This window comes from Toxorhynchites rutilus, chromosome 3 (assembly GCF_029784135.1).
Source record: "Toxorhynchites rutilus septentrionalis strain SRP chromosome 3, ASM2978413v1, whole genome shotgun sequence".
NCBI lineage: Eukaryota > Metazoa > Arthropoda > Insecta > Diptera > Culicidae > Toxorhynchites > Toxorhynchites rutilus.
Window position 1 is genome coordinate 210,795,095 of NC_073746.1, and position 19,587 is coordinate 210,814,681.

At 42.2% G+C, this 19,587-nt stretch overlaps 2 protein-coding genes across 2 annotated transcripts; one reads left to right on the forward strand and one right to left on the reverse strand.

Moving 5' to 3' along the window:
* Positions 1 to 3,593: 3,593 nt before the first annotated feature.
* On the forward strand, positions 3,594 to 5,172 carry LOC129780082 (dephospho-CoA kinase domain-containing protein). Its single transcript, XM_055787997.1, has 4 exons — positions 3,594 to 3,982; positions 4,217 to 4,511; positions 4,586 to 4,719; positions 4,779 to 5,172. The coding sequence occupies exons 1-4, from the start codon at positions 3,871 to 3,873 to the stop codon at positions 4,943 to 4,945; spliced, it is 708 nt and encodes a 235-aa protein (XP_055643972.1). The 5' UTR covers positions 3,594 to 3,870; the 3' UTR covers positions 4,946 to 5,172.
* Positions 5,173 to 6,327: 1,155 nt separating this feature from the next.
* Positions 6,328 to 12,718, reverse strand: LOC129773906 (uncharacterized). Its single transcript, XM_055777569.1, has 2 exons — positions 6,445 to 12,718; positions 6,328 to 6,338 (listed from the first exon to the last, which is right to left on the reverse strand). The coding sequence occupies exons 1-2, from the start codon at positions 12,716 to 12,718 to the stop codon at positions 6,328 to 6,330; spliced, it is 6,285 nt and encodes a 2,094-aa protein (XP_055633544.1).
* Between the last annotated feature and the right edge of the window lie 6,869 nt (positions 12,719 to 19,587).

The following is a 19,587-nucleotide window of genomic DNA, read 5'->3' on the forward strand; positions in this document are numbered from 1 at the left end:
TCACCGTGGAGTGTATACGGGAATAGGGCCTTATAATTTAACTTTGACATCGTTCAAACACTAACAGTACTGAAATATTGATTAAATAATACATTCCCAAATTATAACATAGCGTTTATTCAGACTTTTTTGTAGGTATGTATGGTTTATTCAGGTTCCAACATGATTTTAAATACTATTTCTGATGCATTGGTTGTTATTTGATCTTAATTTTATTGCTAACTACTTCACGGTTGGAAAATAATTGAATGCTTCTCTGCTAGGCCGCTGCTATTATGCTTTGATAGATGGCAAGAGAATCCCGAGAAGATGTATGGTGCAAATTCCGATGCAATGTTTCCTTCTCTTCGGAAACTGAACACCGGACGTAATAGAAACGAAAATATACAAAGAACCCATTATAGAAATTATCGCTAAACTGAAATGTGAATGCAACTATTATTCAATTTTGAATATAGTTGGCAACACTTGCAACTTGCAAGTTGGCAACAGTGAGAATTGAACTCGTGATCTCTGCGTGAGAGGTATGGATGTTACCACTACGCCAGATCGCCTCCACTGACCATTGCTTGGCTGTCCAATATGTCTCAAATTACATAAATTAAATAAACATTAATTGAATTGATTTTCAAGAACGTCACTTACCTGTCTTGAATCAGGGTCGATTCGATCGTCTTCTAAAAATGTAAAAAAATCAATATAAAATAGTAGTGCCGTATAATGCCTTGGGATCAATTCATAGCTCGGCCATTGCTTAGCTTAATTAGGCTAAACATATTCAACGTTATTCCGGATTACACGCAACTGTAAACATTTGGTAGAATTCATCATGAACACACCGAGTTCATCTCTCGACGATATTCTGGTTTACACTTCACGCTCTCGTTTGTGTAAACAGAGCGAATTCTCTTACTCATTTGTTAGTTGTCGATCATATTCCTTTTTGACACAACTCGTTCACTACTCGTGGATAAACAAAATAAAATACAACTGACGTTTCCCTTAGAAACGATGTCGGAAATGTCATTCTGGTTTCCACTCTACTTTCTACACGGAATTCATTTTTGCGCTTCCCAATCGGTGGAAACGGGAATAGGTGCAATTATGTTTACATTTTCTATGGGGTTGTCAGGAATGACATTCGTCAAAGTTACCAATACCGTGTAGTAAAATGGATCAACCGTTGGTAGGGATGAGTATTTCATCTGACATCTATTTTACATACGGTTGGTAATACAGTAGAACTCCGATTATCCGCGAAAGCGAGTTCCATAGTAAATATATAGGGCTTCTCGGAATTTGTTAGTGAGTGACAGGCTCATGCTTTTTCGTTTTGGACATGGCTTTCGCATTATCTGACCACTGGTGAACACGATAGATAGTAGATAGTTTAATGAAATGTCTTTTTTCGGGTTTACACCTAATTTTTTGCGTTATCCGCAATTTCCGTTCTGCGCGGTGACTGCCAGACTATTTCGCGGGTAATCGGGGTTCTACTGTATGTATAGAAACATGTACATTCTACCAATGTTTGCATTATCAATGATTTGGTAGCTTATGTTACCTAGAATTTTTCTGGGTGTGTTTAACATTGCATCATTGCATCGTTACGAACACAGTTAAAAGACCGTGATATCTAAACCTTCGGAAAGCGTTGCTTCACACCTACCCAGCCTTCTTCAAGGTTCGCGCCTATTAATTTACTGTCAAAATAAAAGAATTAATTTTTCGTAGCTTCTTTTCTGTTTGGAATTGGAAGCTTTATTCACGACAAAAAGTCATTTAATTTATTCAAGTACTACTTCTAATGTAACTGGACCAAGGTCAATTATTTGAAATTGCCTTCGGACCGAGTAGTAAGACTTAAAAACTAATTTCGTATCCGGATATCGACACCGTATCGTTGTCATCGTGAATACCCTTCATTTCGTTTTCACCGTGGAGTGTATACGGGAATAGGGCCTTATAATTTAACTTTGACATCGTTCAAACACTAACAGTACTGAAATATTGATTAAATAATACATTCCCAAATTATAACATAGCGTTTATTCAGACTTTTTTGTAGGTATGTATGGTTTATTCAGGTTCCAACATGATTTTAAATACTATTTCTGATGCATTGGTTGTTATTTGATCTTAATTTTATTGCTAACTACTTCACGGTTGGAAAATAATTGAATGCTTCTCTGCTAGGCCGCTGCTATTATGCTTTGATAGATGGCAAGAGAATCCCGAGAAGATGTATGGTGCAAATTCCGATGCAATGTTTCCTTCTCTTCGGAAACTGAACACCGGACGTAATAGAAACGAAAATATACAAAGAACCCATTATAGAAATTATCGCTAAACTGAAATGTGAATGCAACTATTATTCAATTTTGAATATAGTTGGCAACACTTGCAACTTGCAAGTTGGCAACAGTGAGAATTGAACTCGTGATCTCTGCGTGAGAGGTATGGATGTTACCACTACGCCAGATCGCCTCCACTGACCATTGCTTGGCTGTCCAATATGTCTCAAATTACATAAATTAAATAAACATTAATTGAATTGATTTTCAAGAACGTCACTTACCTGTCTTGAATCAGGGTCGATTCGATCGTCTTCTAAAAATGTAAAAAAATCAATATAAAATAGTAGTGCCGTATAATGCCTTGGGATCAATTCATAGCTCGGCCATTGCTTAGCTTAATTAGGCTAAACATATTCAACGTTATTCCGGATTACACGCAACTGTAAACATTTGGTAGAATTCATCATGAACACACCGAGTTCATCTCTCGACGATATTCTGGTTTACACTTCACGCTCTCGTTTGTGTAAACAGAGCGAATTCTCTTACTCATTTGTTAGTTGTCGATCATATTCCTTTTTGACACAACTCGTTCACTACTCGTGGATAAACAAAATAAAATACAACTGACGTTTCCCTTAGAAACGATGTCGGAAATGTCATTCTGGTTTCCACTCTACTTTCTACACGGAATTCATTTTTGCGCTTCCCAATCGGTGGAAACGGGAATAGGTGCAATTATGTTTACATTTTCTATGGGGTTGTCAGGAATGACATTCGTCAAAGTTACCAATACCGTGTAGTAAAATGGATCAACCGTTGGTAGGGATGAGTATTTCATCTGACATCTATTTTACATACGGTTGGTAATACAGTAGAACTCCGATTATCCGCGAAAGCGAGTTCCATAGTAAATATATAGGGCTTCTCGGAATTTGTTAGTGAGTGACAGGCTCATGCTTTTTCGTTTTGGACATGGCTTTCGCATTATCTGACCACTGGTGAACACGATAGATAGTAGATAGTTTAATGAAATGTCTTTTTTCGGGTTTACACCTAATTTTTTGCGTTATCCGCAATTTCCGTTCTGCGCGGTGACTGCCAGACTATTTCGCGGGTAATCGGGGTTCTACTGTATGTATAGAAACATGTACATTCTACCAATGTTTGCATTATCAATGATTTGGTAGCTTATGTTACCTAGAATTTTTCTGGGTGTGTTTAACATTGCATCGTTACGAACACAGTTAAAAGACCGTGATATCTAAACCTTCGGAAAGCGTTGCTTCACACCTACCCAGCCTTCTTCAAGGTTCGCGCCTATTAATTTACTGTCAAAATAAAAGAATTAATTTTTCGTAGCTTCTTTTCTGTTTGGAATTGGAAGCTTTATTCACGACAAAAAGTCATTTAATTTATTCAAGTACTACTTCTAATGTAACTGGACCAAGGTCAATTATTTGAAATTGTTCTATTAAACGAATAAAAAACGTTCCTTGGATTTGGAAGAATTTGTGGACTTAGTTTGAGAGCAGTTTTCACATCGTTTATATTTCCACTTGAGATACTAAGAATGTTTCTTGTTGGATTAACAGGAGGAATTGCTACTGGCAAAAGTACCGTTGCCAAGCATTTTCGCGACAATGGAATTCCAGTTATCGATGCCGATGCAATTGCTAGACTTGGTAAGTAATTTGTGATTATATTTGAAAGTTATCGAGCCGATCGGATACGAATTATTAATGAATTTGACCTATATTTCAATTTGATTTCAAATCAGAAAGGTACTAAATATATGAATCTTATTGGAAGAATGTTTATATGCTGAAGTCACAGTCTTCTATTTTATGTTGCATAATCCATCGAATTTCATATAACACCTCACCAAAGCGTATCTCATCGTATGTTTGTTGTTTCAGTGGTCGAGCCTGGGAAACCAGCATGGCACAAGATCAAGGCAGCCTTCGGGGAGAGTGTCTTCCACGCTGAAAGCGGTGAACTCAACCGGGAAGCCCTTGGGAAGCTTATTTTCGATAACGTAGAAAAACGTAGAATGCTGAATGAAATCACGCATCCCGAAATTCATAGGATCGTGTATAAAGAAGTGATCAAATGCTTCTTTCTAGGGCACAATTTTGTAGTGCTCGATTTGCCACTCCTATTTGAGACGGGGATTATGCTCGGTTTGATGCATAAGATTATTACAGTTACATGGTGAGTAGTGTAATGCAAACTAGAGATTGTTTTCTGTGACTTACCGGTAAAATGCTCAATATTTATGTTAATAGCGAAGAAGACATTCAATTGACAAGACTGATGGATAGGAATCATTTGTCCGAAGCTGAGGCGAAGAAGCGAATCAAGCAACAGATGCCATTAGAACAAAAATGCAATCAATCACATTTTGTGATTGAAAATTCAGGTTTTTATTGAAAAATACCAGTTACATCATGATTAGTAATGTACAAAATGATTTCACAGGGACGCTCCAGGATACCGAAGAGCAGACTATGAAAATAATTGCTGTACTTCAGGACAGCAATCAGCACTGGAAGATCCGGGGAGTAATATTTGCGACTGCGGCTATTCTTTTTTCTAGCATAGCATGGATTCTTAACTATAAGTATAAGATTTTTACCAGCAACTGATGTTTGAAAGGTGCCATGGGCCCGTAACAGACATAGGTACAGAAGGGAGTTGTTAACAGCGGTAGCGTTAGTGGACAGAGTCCATACATTTACGATTTCTATTATTTTCGCTGTTAGGGTTAGTGTCATGTGCATTTTGTATAATTTGGTGTGTATAGTTGAATTCTATCGGATACTATGTAAATCTTTTGAAGATAAACAACAGGTGAAAATATTTTGAAGGTTATGCTGCTTTAAATGTCCGAAAAGGCCTTAAAAAATTAATTCAAATATTCCTATTCTATATTTCGATCGATTCGAAATATTTCGAAGGACTTGATAAGATTCCATTCTGTATTCCGTTCGAGTTGTTTTTGCATTTCGTTCGGTCTGTTTCCTTTCGCACATACAATGGGCAAAACGCGCTCGAAATAGGGAGTGCGAAATCATAACTCGAACGAAATGGAAATCCGTCGGAATACAGAATAGGGCTGAGTGTTTTTTTTCAAATGCGAAAAATTCATTTCGTTTTTATCGCAAAGGAGCGTTCGTGATCAGACCTAATCTTGAAATAAATTACAAAAAAAAAAAACTCAGAAGCCAAGTAGGACAAACGGAAAATAACCGTAAGGTGGACGTAGGACTACCGTTGGCATAGCAATCAATAACAAACATATAACTCTCAGACAGATTATCTTCTGAAAAAAATGATTATCTTACCACTTCATTGAGCCTGGAAAGAATCATCAACGCTGTTCGGATGGGTTAAGAAAAACGTCCAGATAGCAGCTAACTCGCAGCTTCAAAGCTGTAATGTATTCGTTTAAATTCATGGTTCACAATATACAAAGTTTTCACTTACATTTTCGTTTTGTTCTTCGTTTTATCCGAACACTTCTTTTATAAATCCTCTTGATTAGTGACTACTAAATGACCGTACTATTAGTTATAAGTCTAGCTAAGTTTATAAATTCATTTACCTTTAAGTTCACTCTTGATTATAGAAATAGGTTAAGATTTGTTGTAGGAATGTAAATGTAAATAGCTGTAAGAATAAGTTGTAAGTATAGTTGTAGAAATAGTATATATTATAGAAGTAAGTTTTACTAACCGTAGGATATAGATATATTAGGAAAAGGTTTTTATTCTAGGATAACTAATTATTTTTCTTCTCAACTCGTTTGCCACTCTTTTGCCGTATCACGTGAGATTGTTTTGTTTTTGCTACTGTGTTTTGCTGTCTGACGTTTCTCGTTATTTATTTGTTGTTTTTACGTTGGCTGCTACGGACGGGCTGAGCTCACCCTCCTACTGCACGAAACTGCCCTGTGGTTTCGTAACATCCCCCTGCCCGTGTAGTTCCGGACCGTCCCCAGGTTTGTGAAGATCCAGAAGTGCCAATTTCACTGCAGGTCTGTTGAGCATTCCGTTTTTAGTCCGCACAACTGCTCGTCGAACTTGCCCATCCGCTGCCTTAACCACATCTAGAATTCTGCCTCTCAACCATCCGTTCCGTTTACTCTCTTCTACCACGAGTACCAGGTCCCCAACTTCCAACGGCTTAGCCGGTTCGAACCACTTGGTGCGTCTGGTTATAGTTGGAAGGTACTCTCGAATCCAACGGTTCCAAAAATGATCCACCAGGCATTGCGCTAGACGCCAGCTGTCACGCAGGATTCCTCCTTCCAGCCTTGTCGACATCTCCGGCTGTGTGATACCCTTGGTGCCAAAGAGCAGGAAATGATTCGGCGTAAGCGACTCCTGCTCAATCGATTCCAAAGGGATGTAAGTTAGCGGCCTGGAGTTGACAATGGCCTCAGCCTCCAGCACTACCGTCTCCAGAACTTCATCGTTCGGATGATGTGGATGGTCCGCAATTGCTGACATGGCAGCCTTTACGGAGCGCACCATACGCTCCCATGAACCGCCCATATGAGGTGCTGATGGTGGATTGAAAATCCAGTTGGTCTTGCTGTTCGTAAACGTGACCGCACAGTCCTCATGGATATTCTGTATCTGATTCTTCAATATGTTGCTCGCTCCCAAGAAATTTGTGCCGTTGTCACTATAAAAATTCTCCGGGGAACCACGACGAGCCACAAAACGTCTGATGGCCATTATACATGACTGGGTGGACAGACTGTGCACCACTTCTAGATGTACAGCACGTATAGTCAAGCAGGTAAACAATGCCACCCACCTCTTTACCAAGCTGCGACCTTGCTTGACCTGTATTGGTCCTAGATAGTCCACTCCAGTGAACGTAAACGGTCTGATCATTCCTGTAACACGAACTGCAGGCAGAGCTGACATCAGAGGAGGATTTGGAACAACCTTTCGAATACGACACGTCACGCACTGCTTTGCCACCTGCCGAATCAGAATTCGAAGTCCGGGTACGAAGAATCGTTGACGCATTTCATTGCAGACTGTCTCCCCGTTCCTGTGAAGAAACCTCCGGTGATAGCTCTCCGTTAGAAGATAGACTGCATATTCTTTCCTTGGCAGCACAATCGGAAATTTCGTGTCATACGATACAAACGGCGAAGTAGATATTCTACTGTTCATTCGGACGACACCTCGTTCATCCAAGAATACCGAAAGTCGATAGAGTGGACTAGATTTCGGGAATGGAGCTAAACTTGTGGGATTCGTCAGGTTATGCTCCAGAATCGCGTACTCGTCTGAATAGGTTCCAGCTTGCACCTGCTTCCATATCACTATTTCCGCATCACACAACTCTTTTTGAGATAGAAAATCCGACTGGGACGCCGGTTCCCCTCTAAATCTGCGTACAGCACGCAAAGCGTAAGCGGTCGCCCTCAATAGACGATTCCAGTTTGAAAACGTGGAACAATCAACAACGGCTTTCGGCATCATGCCGTGGAATAAAAATGCAGAACGCAGTTCGACTTCTGTTTCTGCTTGTTTCCGCGGGGGTTCTGAAGGCCACTGCTCCTGTTCTTGGTATAAAAATTCTGGAGCATTGTACCACGGACTGGTCGGATCGAAGCTTGGCCCCTCCTTCCATTTCGTGGCTACGTCGGCTATGTTCATTTTTGATGGTACATAGTGCCATTCATCCACTGTAGTTGTTGAGAGGATCTCTCCTACACGAAAGGCAACAAATTGATGATACCGCCGGCTATCAGACCGCAACCAGCAGAGAACAGTTGAGGAATCTGTCCACAAGAAGCGTTTCTTTATTTGGACATCCAGGGATTTCAGGACGAAGTCCATCAACCTTGTCCCGATCATCGCTGCTTGAAGCTCAAGACGTGGAATGGAGAGAGGTTTTAGTGGGGCCACTTTAGTTTTAGCGGCTACCAGAGCACACCTGGGCTTACCGCTGTCGAGGACTCGGAGATAAAGAACCGCCGCACATGCCAATTCACTCGCATCCACAAATAGATGAACTTCCGCCTCTTTGAGTGCAGAGATGTTCACCCCTTTAAAGAAACAGCGTGGTACTCTCACTTCATCCAAACGCTGCATGTATTGGCACCACTGCTTCCATTGATCCCACAATTCCTCCACAATGAGTTCGTCCCAGTCCGTTCCGGTTCTCCAAATCTGTTGCATGAGAATCTTCCCATGCACCACGAAGTGTGAAATGAGTCCCAATGGGTCAAATAGGGACATTACAGTTCGCAGAACCTGTCGTTTGCTAGGAACGGTTCTACTCTCGACAAGTTCCCTAATCTCCTCCTTCATATTGCTCAAGTCAAAGCTAAAGACATCGTCTGCTGGCCTCCAGATCAATCCCAGCACCCGTTCAGACTCTGGTGATTTGTCCAGGTTCATGGATACCTGCTGGCGTTCTGTCGTTTCTCCGATTCTCGCTAGGACTTCGACTGAATTAGAGCAGAAGTTACGGATATCGAATCCTGCTTGAGAATGGACGAATTTCACTTCGTTAACCAACTGGACGGCCTCCTTTTCTGTGTCTACGCTGTCCAGAAAATCATCCACGTAGTGGTTATCTGTTATGGCTTTCACCGCTCTCGGAAATGATCTCGCGAACTCCGTTGCATTTTTGTTCTTTACGTACTGTGCCAGACTCGGCGAGCATGTCGCTCCAAACGTCGCAACGTCCATAGTATATATCTGGGGTTCTGACCCAGGGCATGATCGATAAATGAATCGCTGGGCCTGCTTGTCTTCATCTCGAATCCAAATCTGATGGAACATCTCTCTTATGTCGCCTACTATTGCGATGTTCCCTTGTCTGAACCGTAGTAATACCTCCATCAGGGCTACCAGCAGATCAGGACCTTTTAATAGCATGTCGTTGAACGACACTCCTCCTGCTCGTGCTTTAGCGTCCCATATCAACCGCAACTTATTCGGTTTCTTCGGGTTCTGTATGACTCCCAAAGGTAGATACCAGACCTTATTTGGGTTCGTAGATCGAAGTTCTTCTGGCGTAGTTCGATGAGCATAACCCTTCACTTCATATTCCATTATCTGGTTTCTCACCTTTGCTTCAAGAACTGGATCTCGACTTAGTCGTTTCTCCAACGCATGCAATCGCCGCAATGCCATCGGATAGCTATCGGGAAAGCAGATGTTGTTGAACCTCCAAAGCAGCCCTGTCTCGAAACCACCTTTGACACGTCGTGTGGTTGCTTCCATTATTTTCCGCGCTCGTTTGTCTTCTTCCGGTTCGGGTTTAACCGTTACACTCGACTCTTCAACGGCAAAAAATTGCTTCATCCACTGATGCAGATCGCGATTTTGCACCTCATCAGCTAGATGTAGGTTCAACTGCTCCATCGCTGTTCCGCTGTCGGAGTTTTTCCCGAATATGCACCATCCGAGACGTGTCTTTGTTGCTACCGGTTCATTGTCTTTTCCTTCTCGTGTTCGCAATGCAGTTAATAGTCGTATGTGTTCTATACCGATGATGATGCCCGGGATCGCACCCTCGTAACTGCGAACCGGAAGTCCCTTCAGATGATGGTAGGTTTGGACTAGATCCTCATAGCGCATCGTTTGCGCAGGTAACTGGAGCTGCTGAACCGTTCTCACGTTATGGAGTTTAAACTTCTTGCCATCCCCGCAGATTACTATACTGATTCGTTGAGATTCTTTTTCTTCCCGCGAGATATTGCCTGTCCAACTCAGACAGAAACCGTCGGTTGGCCCCTTGATGCCTAGAGCGGACGCGATTTTGTTTTCCAGAAGGGTAGAATTCGATCCATCGTCCAGGAACGCGTAAGTACTGACATGTTTTCCATTTCCATGTATAGTAACTGGCAAATAACGGAATAAAGAATAAGACCTAGAGCGATGTAGATTTTGATGTACAACAGTGTCTGTATTCCCTGTAGTTCTCGCTGTGTTCGTCTTTTCCGAACTGCTCGTTGGATGTAGAAGACTGTTGTGATATATTCTACATCCGTTAATGCCACACTCCTTTTTGGTACGACATGGCCATTTGCGGTGTGGTACAAGGCAACTCCTACACAGGTTCTTCTCTTTAACTGCCTTCCACCTACCGTCAACATCGAGCGCTTTGAATTGGATGCAGTTCGCGATCTCGTGACGTTCTTTACCGCAATACACACAGGTCTTCTTTGCCTGTTCCATTGGCGTCTTCATTTTCTCGGCAAATTCAGAGTTCTTCTCCCGCTGATCCTCAGTATGCATGTACAGCTTCGGTTTTTCTTTAATCGATTTACCAGTCTTCGAGTTCAGTGCGAGGGCGTCCATCGGAAGCGTAACGTCAGAGGCCATCATCACAAGCTCGGACATGAAAGCACTAAAGGTCGTTAGGTTGACACAAGAGAATCTGCTCTTGTAGTAAGACCACTGCATCTTGATTTGAGGTGGCAATTTCTCTACCAATTCGTGGAGCAGCGTCGGATTCCACAGATGATCAGGAAGATTGGCGATAGTCATATGATCTACGACGTTTTGTACCGCGAGACCGAAGTTAATCTGCGACTGCAGGTTATCAAATTTTGGAGAAGGTACCGTTCGCAACTTTTGGAGGAGAGAATGTATTAAAATTTCTGGTCGACCATACAACCTTCTAAGTATATCGATAACGAAAGGCACAGACTGTGGCATCAGCAAACGACTCCGAACTGCTTCTAACGCACTACCCTTTAGACAACGCTGCAATCTTGCCAGGTTTTCCGAATCCGTATATCCACATGCTTCTGTGGAGTTGCAGAACGAGCTGTAGAACAACGGCCAGTCCTGCGGATCGCCAGAGAAGTTTGGCAACTCCCGTGGCATCACTTGCCTCGCCGCCATTTGTTCATTAGATGGCCCATTTCGGACTGGAGTAACGGATTGTTGCTGAGTCCCAAACTGGGGAAAGGTTACACTGGATGTAGGTGGCATCGATACATTGGTGAGTCCTGGAACTTCGCCGACACTGTTCAGAATCAACCTTCTCTGCGATGAAACCGGAATGTGTTTCATGGAGACCGACTCTATTCCACCGTTCGTCCCAGCGACGCTCGTACTGGTAATATTCGCGTTGCTCCACGTTGGTTGACATCCGAAATTCAGCATAGATCGAGAAATTCCCATCGTTATTGATGAAGCAGGATTTTGTGAACTTACTGGATACCCGTTTGTCAAGCATCCAGCGCCCCCATTGAGAAACGACATTGTTGGATTAGTAGCGACGATGTTGTGGAAGTTTTGCATTAAACTGTTTGTGTTATAATTCTGACCCAGACTTGGATTGGAAGTTGAGAACATAGGATTACAACTGGGCATAGGTATGTGACTGGGCCCGTAGTAGACGGGAAAAACTTCTGGTACACTTTTCTCTACTAATCTATCGTGTAACATTGGCCCTACACTAGTCGAAGACGCGATCACATTATCACATCCCGATGACCTCATATTTATTTGATTATTATTTTCTGGTAGACGATTGCGACCAGCTACAGAAGAAAAGTCGACAATCGAAGGTGGAGCACTTTTATTTAGTGGAGCCCTTTCTTCATCCATTGGCCCACGGGAGTTGATCCCGATAGAAGAGAAGCATCTAGTCATCGACGGACTTACTTGCGATCGAGGGGTAGTTTCGATGTGTTGTCTTGACATCACCGGAGTTTGCACTTGAGGAACGATTGTTCCATCAGCACACTCGACGCTCCTGGAAACGTCCATCGAAATTGGCGTAGAAGTTGACGCTGGGACAGAAGTTGCCGAAACAGGGATGTTCGACACGATGGGACTTGAAGTAGCAGGAACAGGAACGATAGACTGCTGAGCTGCTTCTGAGACTACGACCGTTGGCATGATGCTACTGGATGGCACTACTTCCACTTTATGTGTTGTGCCGACTTCCTGGTTGCTCAGCCACGATTGGACCCTCTCCCGACTAGCTCGACTGCTCAGTCTCGATCTCCTACTGGCTCCATCTTCCGAATCCTCCGTCTCTGCTAGAAGAATCTCATACTTCTTCTTGAGAAACTCCTCCTCCTCCACAGCTAACTTCTTCCTTGTAGCAGCCCGAGCTGCTTCTTCTTCCAGAATTCTCCTCATTCGCATGGCCTTTTGTTCCTCCATCATCCTCAGGTTGAGGTCTACCCTGGACGAGCGCTTGCTCGAGGTGGAACGAGTAACCGACCCTTGTGGTTGGATTATGGAATGCTCTGCACGACATTGATCGCATTTCCAACTGCGATTGACGATCGAATCGCTCACTTGTGCACATCCGAAGTGTACCCACGTCTCGCATGTATCGCACCCGACTAAGTTGTCGGCCGAGTCCGGTCGGTCACACTTAGCGCAATGACTCACGATCTGCATTTCTGGATTCATAGCACCAGAAAATCTTTGAAGAATGTTCGGATGGGTTAAGAAAAACGTCCAGATAGCAGCTAACTCGCAGCTTCAAAGCTGTAATGTATTCGTTTAAATTCATGGTTCACAATATACAAAGTTTTCACTTACATTTTCGTTTTGTTCTTCGTTTTATCCGAACACTTCTTTTATAAATCCTCTTGATTAGTGACTACTAAATGACCGTACTATTAGTTATAAGTCTAGCTAAGTTTATAAATTCATTTACCTTTAAGTTCACTCTTGATTATAGAAATAGGTTAAGATTTGTTGTAGGAATGTAAATGTAAATAGCTGTAAGAATAAGTTGTAAGTATAGTTGTAGAAATAGTATATATTATAGAAGTAAGTTTTACTAACCGTAGGATATAGATATATTAGGAAAAGGTTTTTATTCTAGGATAACTAATTATTTTTCTTCTCAACTCGTTTGCCACTCTTTTGCCGTATCACGTGAGATTGTTTTGTTTTTGCTACTGTGTTTTGCTGTCTGACGTTTCTCGTTATTTATTTGTTGTTTTTACGTTGGCTGCTACGGACGGGCTGAGCTCACCCTCCTACTGCACGAAACTGCCCTGTGGTTTCGTAACAAACGCTCAAGAGAGGAATCGATTCCTTCTCGGAAACATAAAGCGCAAATCATAGCGTTCGTGTCTTCGGTATAATTCCATTTCCAGAGAGAACGACTGGAACAATTATTGGGACCTTCCTTAGCCCCCACGGTTCCTTGAGCTCCACGGCCAATGGTCGGTACTCGCAAATTTTTCGCCCGTGGGTCTCCTCTAGATTTTGGTTCAGTGGAATAGCGACATCGATGATGGTGACTTTGCGGTCGCTCTTGTCGTAAACCATTATATCTGGACGGTTGTGGTGGATCGAGAGGTCGGTCAGAACAGTGCGATCCCAGTACAGCTTAAAACGCCAGACGTACCGTCTGCAGTTTCTCGTCGGCATTATCCTATCCTGGATAGTTCACCACGCGTTAGCCACATATTAGATGCGGTCTTGTCGACGTGTGGCCGGTCCAGTTGATGGGGATGGGCACCATGCACTGCCTTCTGCTTCCAAACTGCAATCTTTTCCTCCACTGTATGCAGATTGCAGTTGAGTTAGTACTCCGCTTGCGCCGAGTGCAGAGCGCTGTATCCTCTGTCAGCGGCGCAGACAGCCCGGTATAGCGCGTTTTGGTTGGCGTGTTCTGCGAAGTACTCGCGCAGTTGTCGTACCCGGGCAACACACAGTGCAGATATGTCGACTTCTTTGCGTGGTAGTGACACTCTCTCCAGTACCGATCGAGAATGGTGCATTCCGGCTTCTTTGAATGCTTTCCTCATCCTCCTCTTAAGGTCCTCGGTTTTGTTCCACTTGACTACACCAGAACGGAAGGTCAGCAGGGGAACCGTGAATGTTTTGATCGCGCGTACCTTGTTCCCCGCGTTGAGGAAAGTCCTCAGGACACAGTCCACTCGACTCAAGAACTTGTCTCGCAGCTCCGTCTTGATGTCGGAGTCCCTGCTTATATCTTCGACAAACCGGATAGCTACACCTACACGCTGACGTGAATCAGCGTAGACCTTGGGATCGTCCATGTACAAGGCATGGGTCACTTCTTCGTGGGCGCCGTCCCCATACCTTATCTTATAGCCATGACCGTTTCTATTGAGCGTCCTACTCAGGGGGTTCAGTGCCAGACATAACCGAAGCGGGCTGAAAAAATCGCCTTGGAATATTCTCCTCTTTATCTGTAGCGTTTTAGACTGCAACACATTTCCCCATCACTGAGGTGCAGAGATGTACTCCACTGCCTCATCGCATGCTGCAGGACCCTTACGATGGGATCAATTTTATAGAGCTTCAACACCCGGACGAAAAACGAGTGAGATATGCAGTCATATGCCTTCCTATAGTCTATATAGGCTTCCGCTTCCGCTTAGGTTCCGCTGGTCATATACAGCCTGGCCTACTATGGCTGCGTCGATGATGGCCTGGTTTTGCAGCCATGCGTATTTTTCCTGCATCCTTTGTGCTCTTCTGGGTCACGTAGCACCTTGTTGAAGCACTGAGCTATATTTGGATGTGCGACGGTCAGCTTCTTGTGCCAGAAGTTATGAACATCATTGGGGCCCGGTGCTGCCCAGTTCCTCAGGTACCGCGAGGCTTCGCGGACATCGTTCTCTTCGACGATGATAGCTGGCATCTCTCCAATTTCACCACAACTCTCTTCCTCACGTCTTAACCACATTTGCCCGGCGCGATGTTGTACTGGGGTCTCCCAAATACCAGCCCAAAAGTTTTTTTTATCCAAAATATATATTTCTATTAAGGCTCATATGACGTCAGCCTGATGGGGCCGTGAGTCCATTATTTCGACAATGTTAGTAATATGTAACCGATTACTCGCGGTTGGCGGTTAGTATTACAAGTGTTCTCATAATTGGGATGTTGCAGTCTGCAATGCTCTGTACGTGTGCCCGACACGGGATACTTCCTATTGGGATGCAGCTGACCATTAATCAGCAACGCCCCCCCTAGTATGTACCCAATATCTAGCGTGGTGCGTCTTTCTTGAATCGAGGAATCCAGGATAGAATGGTCACTAGCCGGTAGAATCATCAGCTCGTGCAGAGTTGCCATAAGCGGTACAATCCTCAGCTCTTGGCGAATGATCAGTGGGCTGTTGGAGCAGTCCGCCTCTTGGCTTTACAGTATCCTAAACTTTTGGTGGTCGCCACAGCAGCACAGTAAACTTTCAGTTGCAGCTCCTCCATGTTCTCACCATCAACCAAGTGCAGCGGGAGCTCTTTATATTAGATACCAGATTAAATGATTGAACAGGACTCTAGGATATAGGATTAGGATGGAGCGAGTGAGGCAGTTTGGTTTGATGAGGTGGGCAAGAATCAAACAGTGATATCATTTCTTCGTAAAATTTGTAAAGAGAAGGCATAAGGTTGAAGTCGCAACTAGCTAAGATGTCTCTAACCGGTAAGACAGATTCTCTTCCTATTGCCCCGAGTGATTCCGATAAATGAGCTCTGGCGAAATGAAAGTTTGTCCAGGAACACCAAATGTGGTATGAATGTGGGGGGAAATTAGCGTGCTAGATTCTCTCGAAATTGCGCGATTTGTTTCTACGTGATTTGCTTGAAATTATGCAATTTTTTTTGCGCGCACGTATTATTCGAGCTAAAAAAATGGGTGAATTATATCTATGATATACCCGCAAGGTTGACGTGGGACTACCTTAGCTTAGCGCAATCATTTGTTTGTATTGATTCAATTTTTGATTGAATGAAACAATTCCCGAATTCAATTGAATTCAATATATTTGCTTTGTGAGTAAAAATATTGTATAATTCCATATAAGGTCAATTCATGCATTGTAATAGATTATGTTCTTCGTTACAAGTAAATTTAATGACAGTCCTTTTACGTTTAGTATGATGTCTAGGACAAAATATGTGAACGGAAGAATTATCAAACGATTATTTTATTATACGTTTCCTTCTGAAGTTTGCATCTCTCAAGTGTACGTATTTCTCGAACCGCGAATTTGCTTGATTTGATGAACTTCAGGCACTCAGTTCCGATTTTGGCATGTACGTCGAACGCATATTGTTTAATCCATAGGCGTCATCGCAGCAATTGGTTATCAACATCTTGCCTAATCATCAAATGGTATGCGTAGGAAATCAACGAGCAGAAGATATGAAGGCAGCGTGGTGTTCGTACTCGCTATTGGAATCCGTGCTAGAAAAACACTTTTCGGAATGCAAAAACCATGCGAGTGCAGAAGTACCCCCGGAAGACCGTGTAAAGGAAACATATTCTAGTTTGCACAAAGGCAAGCAAGTACAAAAGAACTCGCAGTTTGTATTTATTTGCAGAGCCGATATCCCCAGACATCTTGGTTTTGAAGTCTGTGTTAGGGAAACACATTTCAGTCGGAACAAAAATACCCCCGACTTTCATGTATTTGCAGTGCCGATCTCTCCAACGCTGCTTGGTTTTGAAGTCTGTGTTAGGGAACACATTTCGGTGAGAACAAAAATCCCCATACTTTCATGTATTGGCCATGTCGATTTCCCCAAGGCCAAGCAAACCATTTGTGATGACAATTGTCATGCGTAAATGCGAAAACAGAATAGAAACATACGGTATGCGGCATGATGTCGACGCCAAACTCTCTCAGTTTCTATTCTGTTTTCGCATTTTCGCATGACAATTGTCATAACAAATGGTTTGCTTGCCCAAGGCTGTTTGGTTTTGATGGCTGTGTTAGGGAAGCCGTAGATCGGGCCAATCAAAATGAGGCAGTTAGGGCCTTTAGATAACGCTTAACATTTTACAGTTACTTAATTGTTTATCTAATGAAAAATAACACTTTATTAATTGCGATAGAAGCGTAGAAATATTCCCTATTAATTGATGCAAACATCTTTCCGATCCAGTAAGAAATGAAGCATTCGGAATCTTTCATTTTTTTCCTGCATGTTCTGTGTTTAGGTTTTCATTTTACCCCCCATATACTCCGGTTAGACGTAGTCCCACGTCAAAAGTAATTCAATGTAATTGAATCCTTGGCCTATTGTGCTGGATAATCCATCGGAAGATATAAACGCAACAAGGCAAGCTAATTTCTGTTTCAAGACGATCTTCAATGCTGGGATTAGGCATAAAATGTGGGTCTCAAGAGGCCCTAATATTTAGCTAACATTTAGAGCGTTTAAAAGGCTATCTGCAAGGTCAGAAAACGACAACATCCCGGTTTGAGGCTGTTGCTCAGGTGGCTAAAATTGGGTTTTTTGTTGGAAGTAGTTTGGGAAGATTTGTTCAATTCAGGACTTTCTGTAGTAGAGGGCAATTATCTGTCCCGTGAACGAAAATCAGGCAATTTGTGCATTGTGTTATGTCCCGATTTTGTACGACTATGTTGAAAATTGTCTTGAATTGTCTGAGGCGTATAATGTTTGCTGATTCTTTCTCAATGTGGATCAGACGTTGGAATATCCATTGTCTTGTGTGTCATGTCTAGTCATCCAATGTGCAGCCAACGGACTGGGAGACTGCTCAGGTTCCTGTTTATACCCTCCGTTTCAATAAAGGAAGGGGTTTTATGCGTATGAACCTCATTATTGTCTGTTTCCAGGTACGATCGGATTTTTTTTTCTATTGCTCCAAATTGACACTGATACTTTTAATATTGCACATTTGCACATTTCAAGCACTGGCTGCTTTTTCGACGCCACAGTCCGATCGATCACGTATGTTGGTGCGTTTGGTATACCTGGTTATACATGTTTTCCCTGTGCTCTTACTTTCCAAACGTAGAAAGGAAGATAATGAAATGTGGACAATCAGAAATGAAAAATAAATAGCTTTTAAATAATCAGGTAATAAATGAGGCTTTAAATATGCCCGTCTCTGTCGAAGGTCGGCTTAGTCTGTTTTGTTTCAGAAATATCAACATCTAAAGTATTTGAAATCATACCGATTGTTTTATGATCTGAAATTTTGCTATCTTTAAGAATTTCAACCACGCCATCGTCAAAATTGATAATATTCAGATCAATGGTAGTCGATGTTGTTCTTGTAACTCTGGTGTAATCGATAACTCTTTGTTTGAATCCGGTGGCTTGAGTGATTGCTTTAAATTCAGCGTATTTTGTATGCTCTGCCCAATCAATGTTGAAACCACCAGTGTTCACTGTTCGTTTTTGTTCATGTAATAGAATTTGCTGTAGCCATACATCTTCTAGAAATAGTAAGAAGTCCTTGTCGCTGCTATTAGGCAAATGGTATATTCCAGCGTAGATTCCCGATATTGTGTTACATTTTTAACACAACCGCTACCACACAGGGGTAGTGGGTGCAAATTGGTCTTGGGGGCAAAGTGGCCACCTGCTTGTTTGGTAGTATAACTATTGACTATAGATGCCGTATTGATAGTCACCTTATGTTTGAAGAATATAATGACTTTTGAGTCACCCTGTACGCAATTTTTCGTGAAATTTAGTTTATTCATTCTGATATATTGGACAAATTATCAGTTTGAACGACTGTTCACATATTCTAGGAGAGGTGAACAGATATTTTGTTTAATCTCAACGATTAATCAGCAGAGAAATTACTTTGATGTTTGGGGCCAAAGTGGTCATAGGTGAATAACGACTTACAATGTTCTGTTTACTAAAGCTGATATATCGCATCACATTCTGCTCTTGAAGAAGATTCTTTTGTGACTTTGACCCTGGATAAATATGCCACTCCAATTAAATGCCTCATTATGCGGAATGTTACTACGTTTCTGTATGCATGAGAAAATTTAAATTGAGACTCTAGGTGAATAGGATAAGCTTATTTCATACATGTACCTACTATATCAAATATGATCTGAACAAATTTGGACGAGGAAAACGCATAAATCTATTCCTTTTAGCTTGACATGTGCGAGTGACCACTTTGCCCCCTCTAGATGACACTTTACCTTCAAGCAAAAAAAAAGTTCGATTTTTCACCTTTATTTTCTAGTGACGAAAAGTGTACTATTTTAATTTTTTATAGTAAAAGCCGTTTGCTATCTTGAAGAATGAATTGAACTATGATATTCTTCAATGAACGAGAATTGAATCGGTATGTGGACGCTGGATATGGGCATATTCCTTATGGTGACCACTATGCTCTCACTTCCCCTACAATTGTATACTTACACCTGTGCTAAACGTTTTGCAATGCATGGTCGGTCATTGATATAAAATTTCACGAAGCATTCAACATTGAAGTCTTAAATTCAAATTTTATTTGCTAGAATTAATGGTATCACTAACCTTACTTGCAATACAAAAAAC

Bases quoted from the DNA above. Each gene is read 5' to 3' on its own strand.
- LOC129780082 (XM_055787997.1), top strand. From the start codon at position 3,871: ATGTTTCTTGTTGGATTAACAGGAGGAATTGCTACTGGCAAAAGTACC. The intron at 4,512-4,585 runs GTGAGTAGTGTA...TTATGTTAATAG, and splicing joins AAGATTATTACAGTTACATG to CGAAGAAGACATTCAATTGA. The intron at 4,720-4,778 runs GTTTTTATTGAA...ATGATTTCACAG, and splicing joins TTTTGTGATTGAAAATTCAG to GGACGCTCCAGGATACCGAA.
- LOC129773906 (XM_055777569.1), bottom strand. From the start codon at position 12,718: ATGAATCCAGAAATGCAGATCGTGAGTCATTGCGCTAAGTGTGACCGA.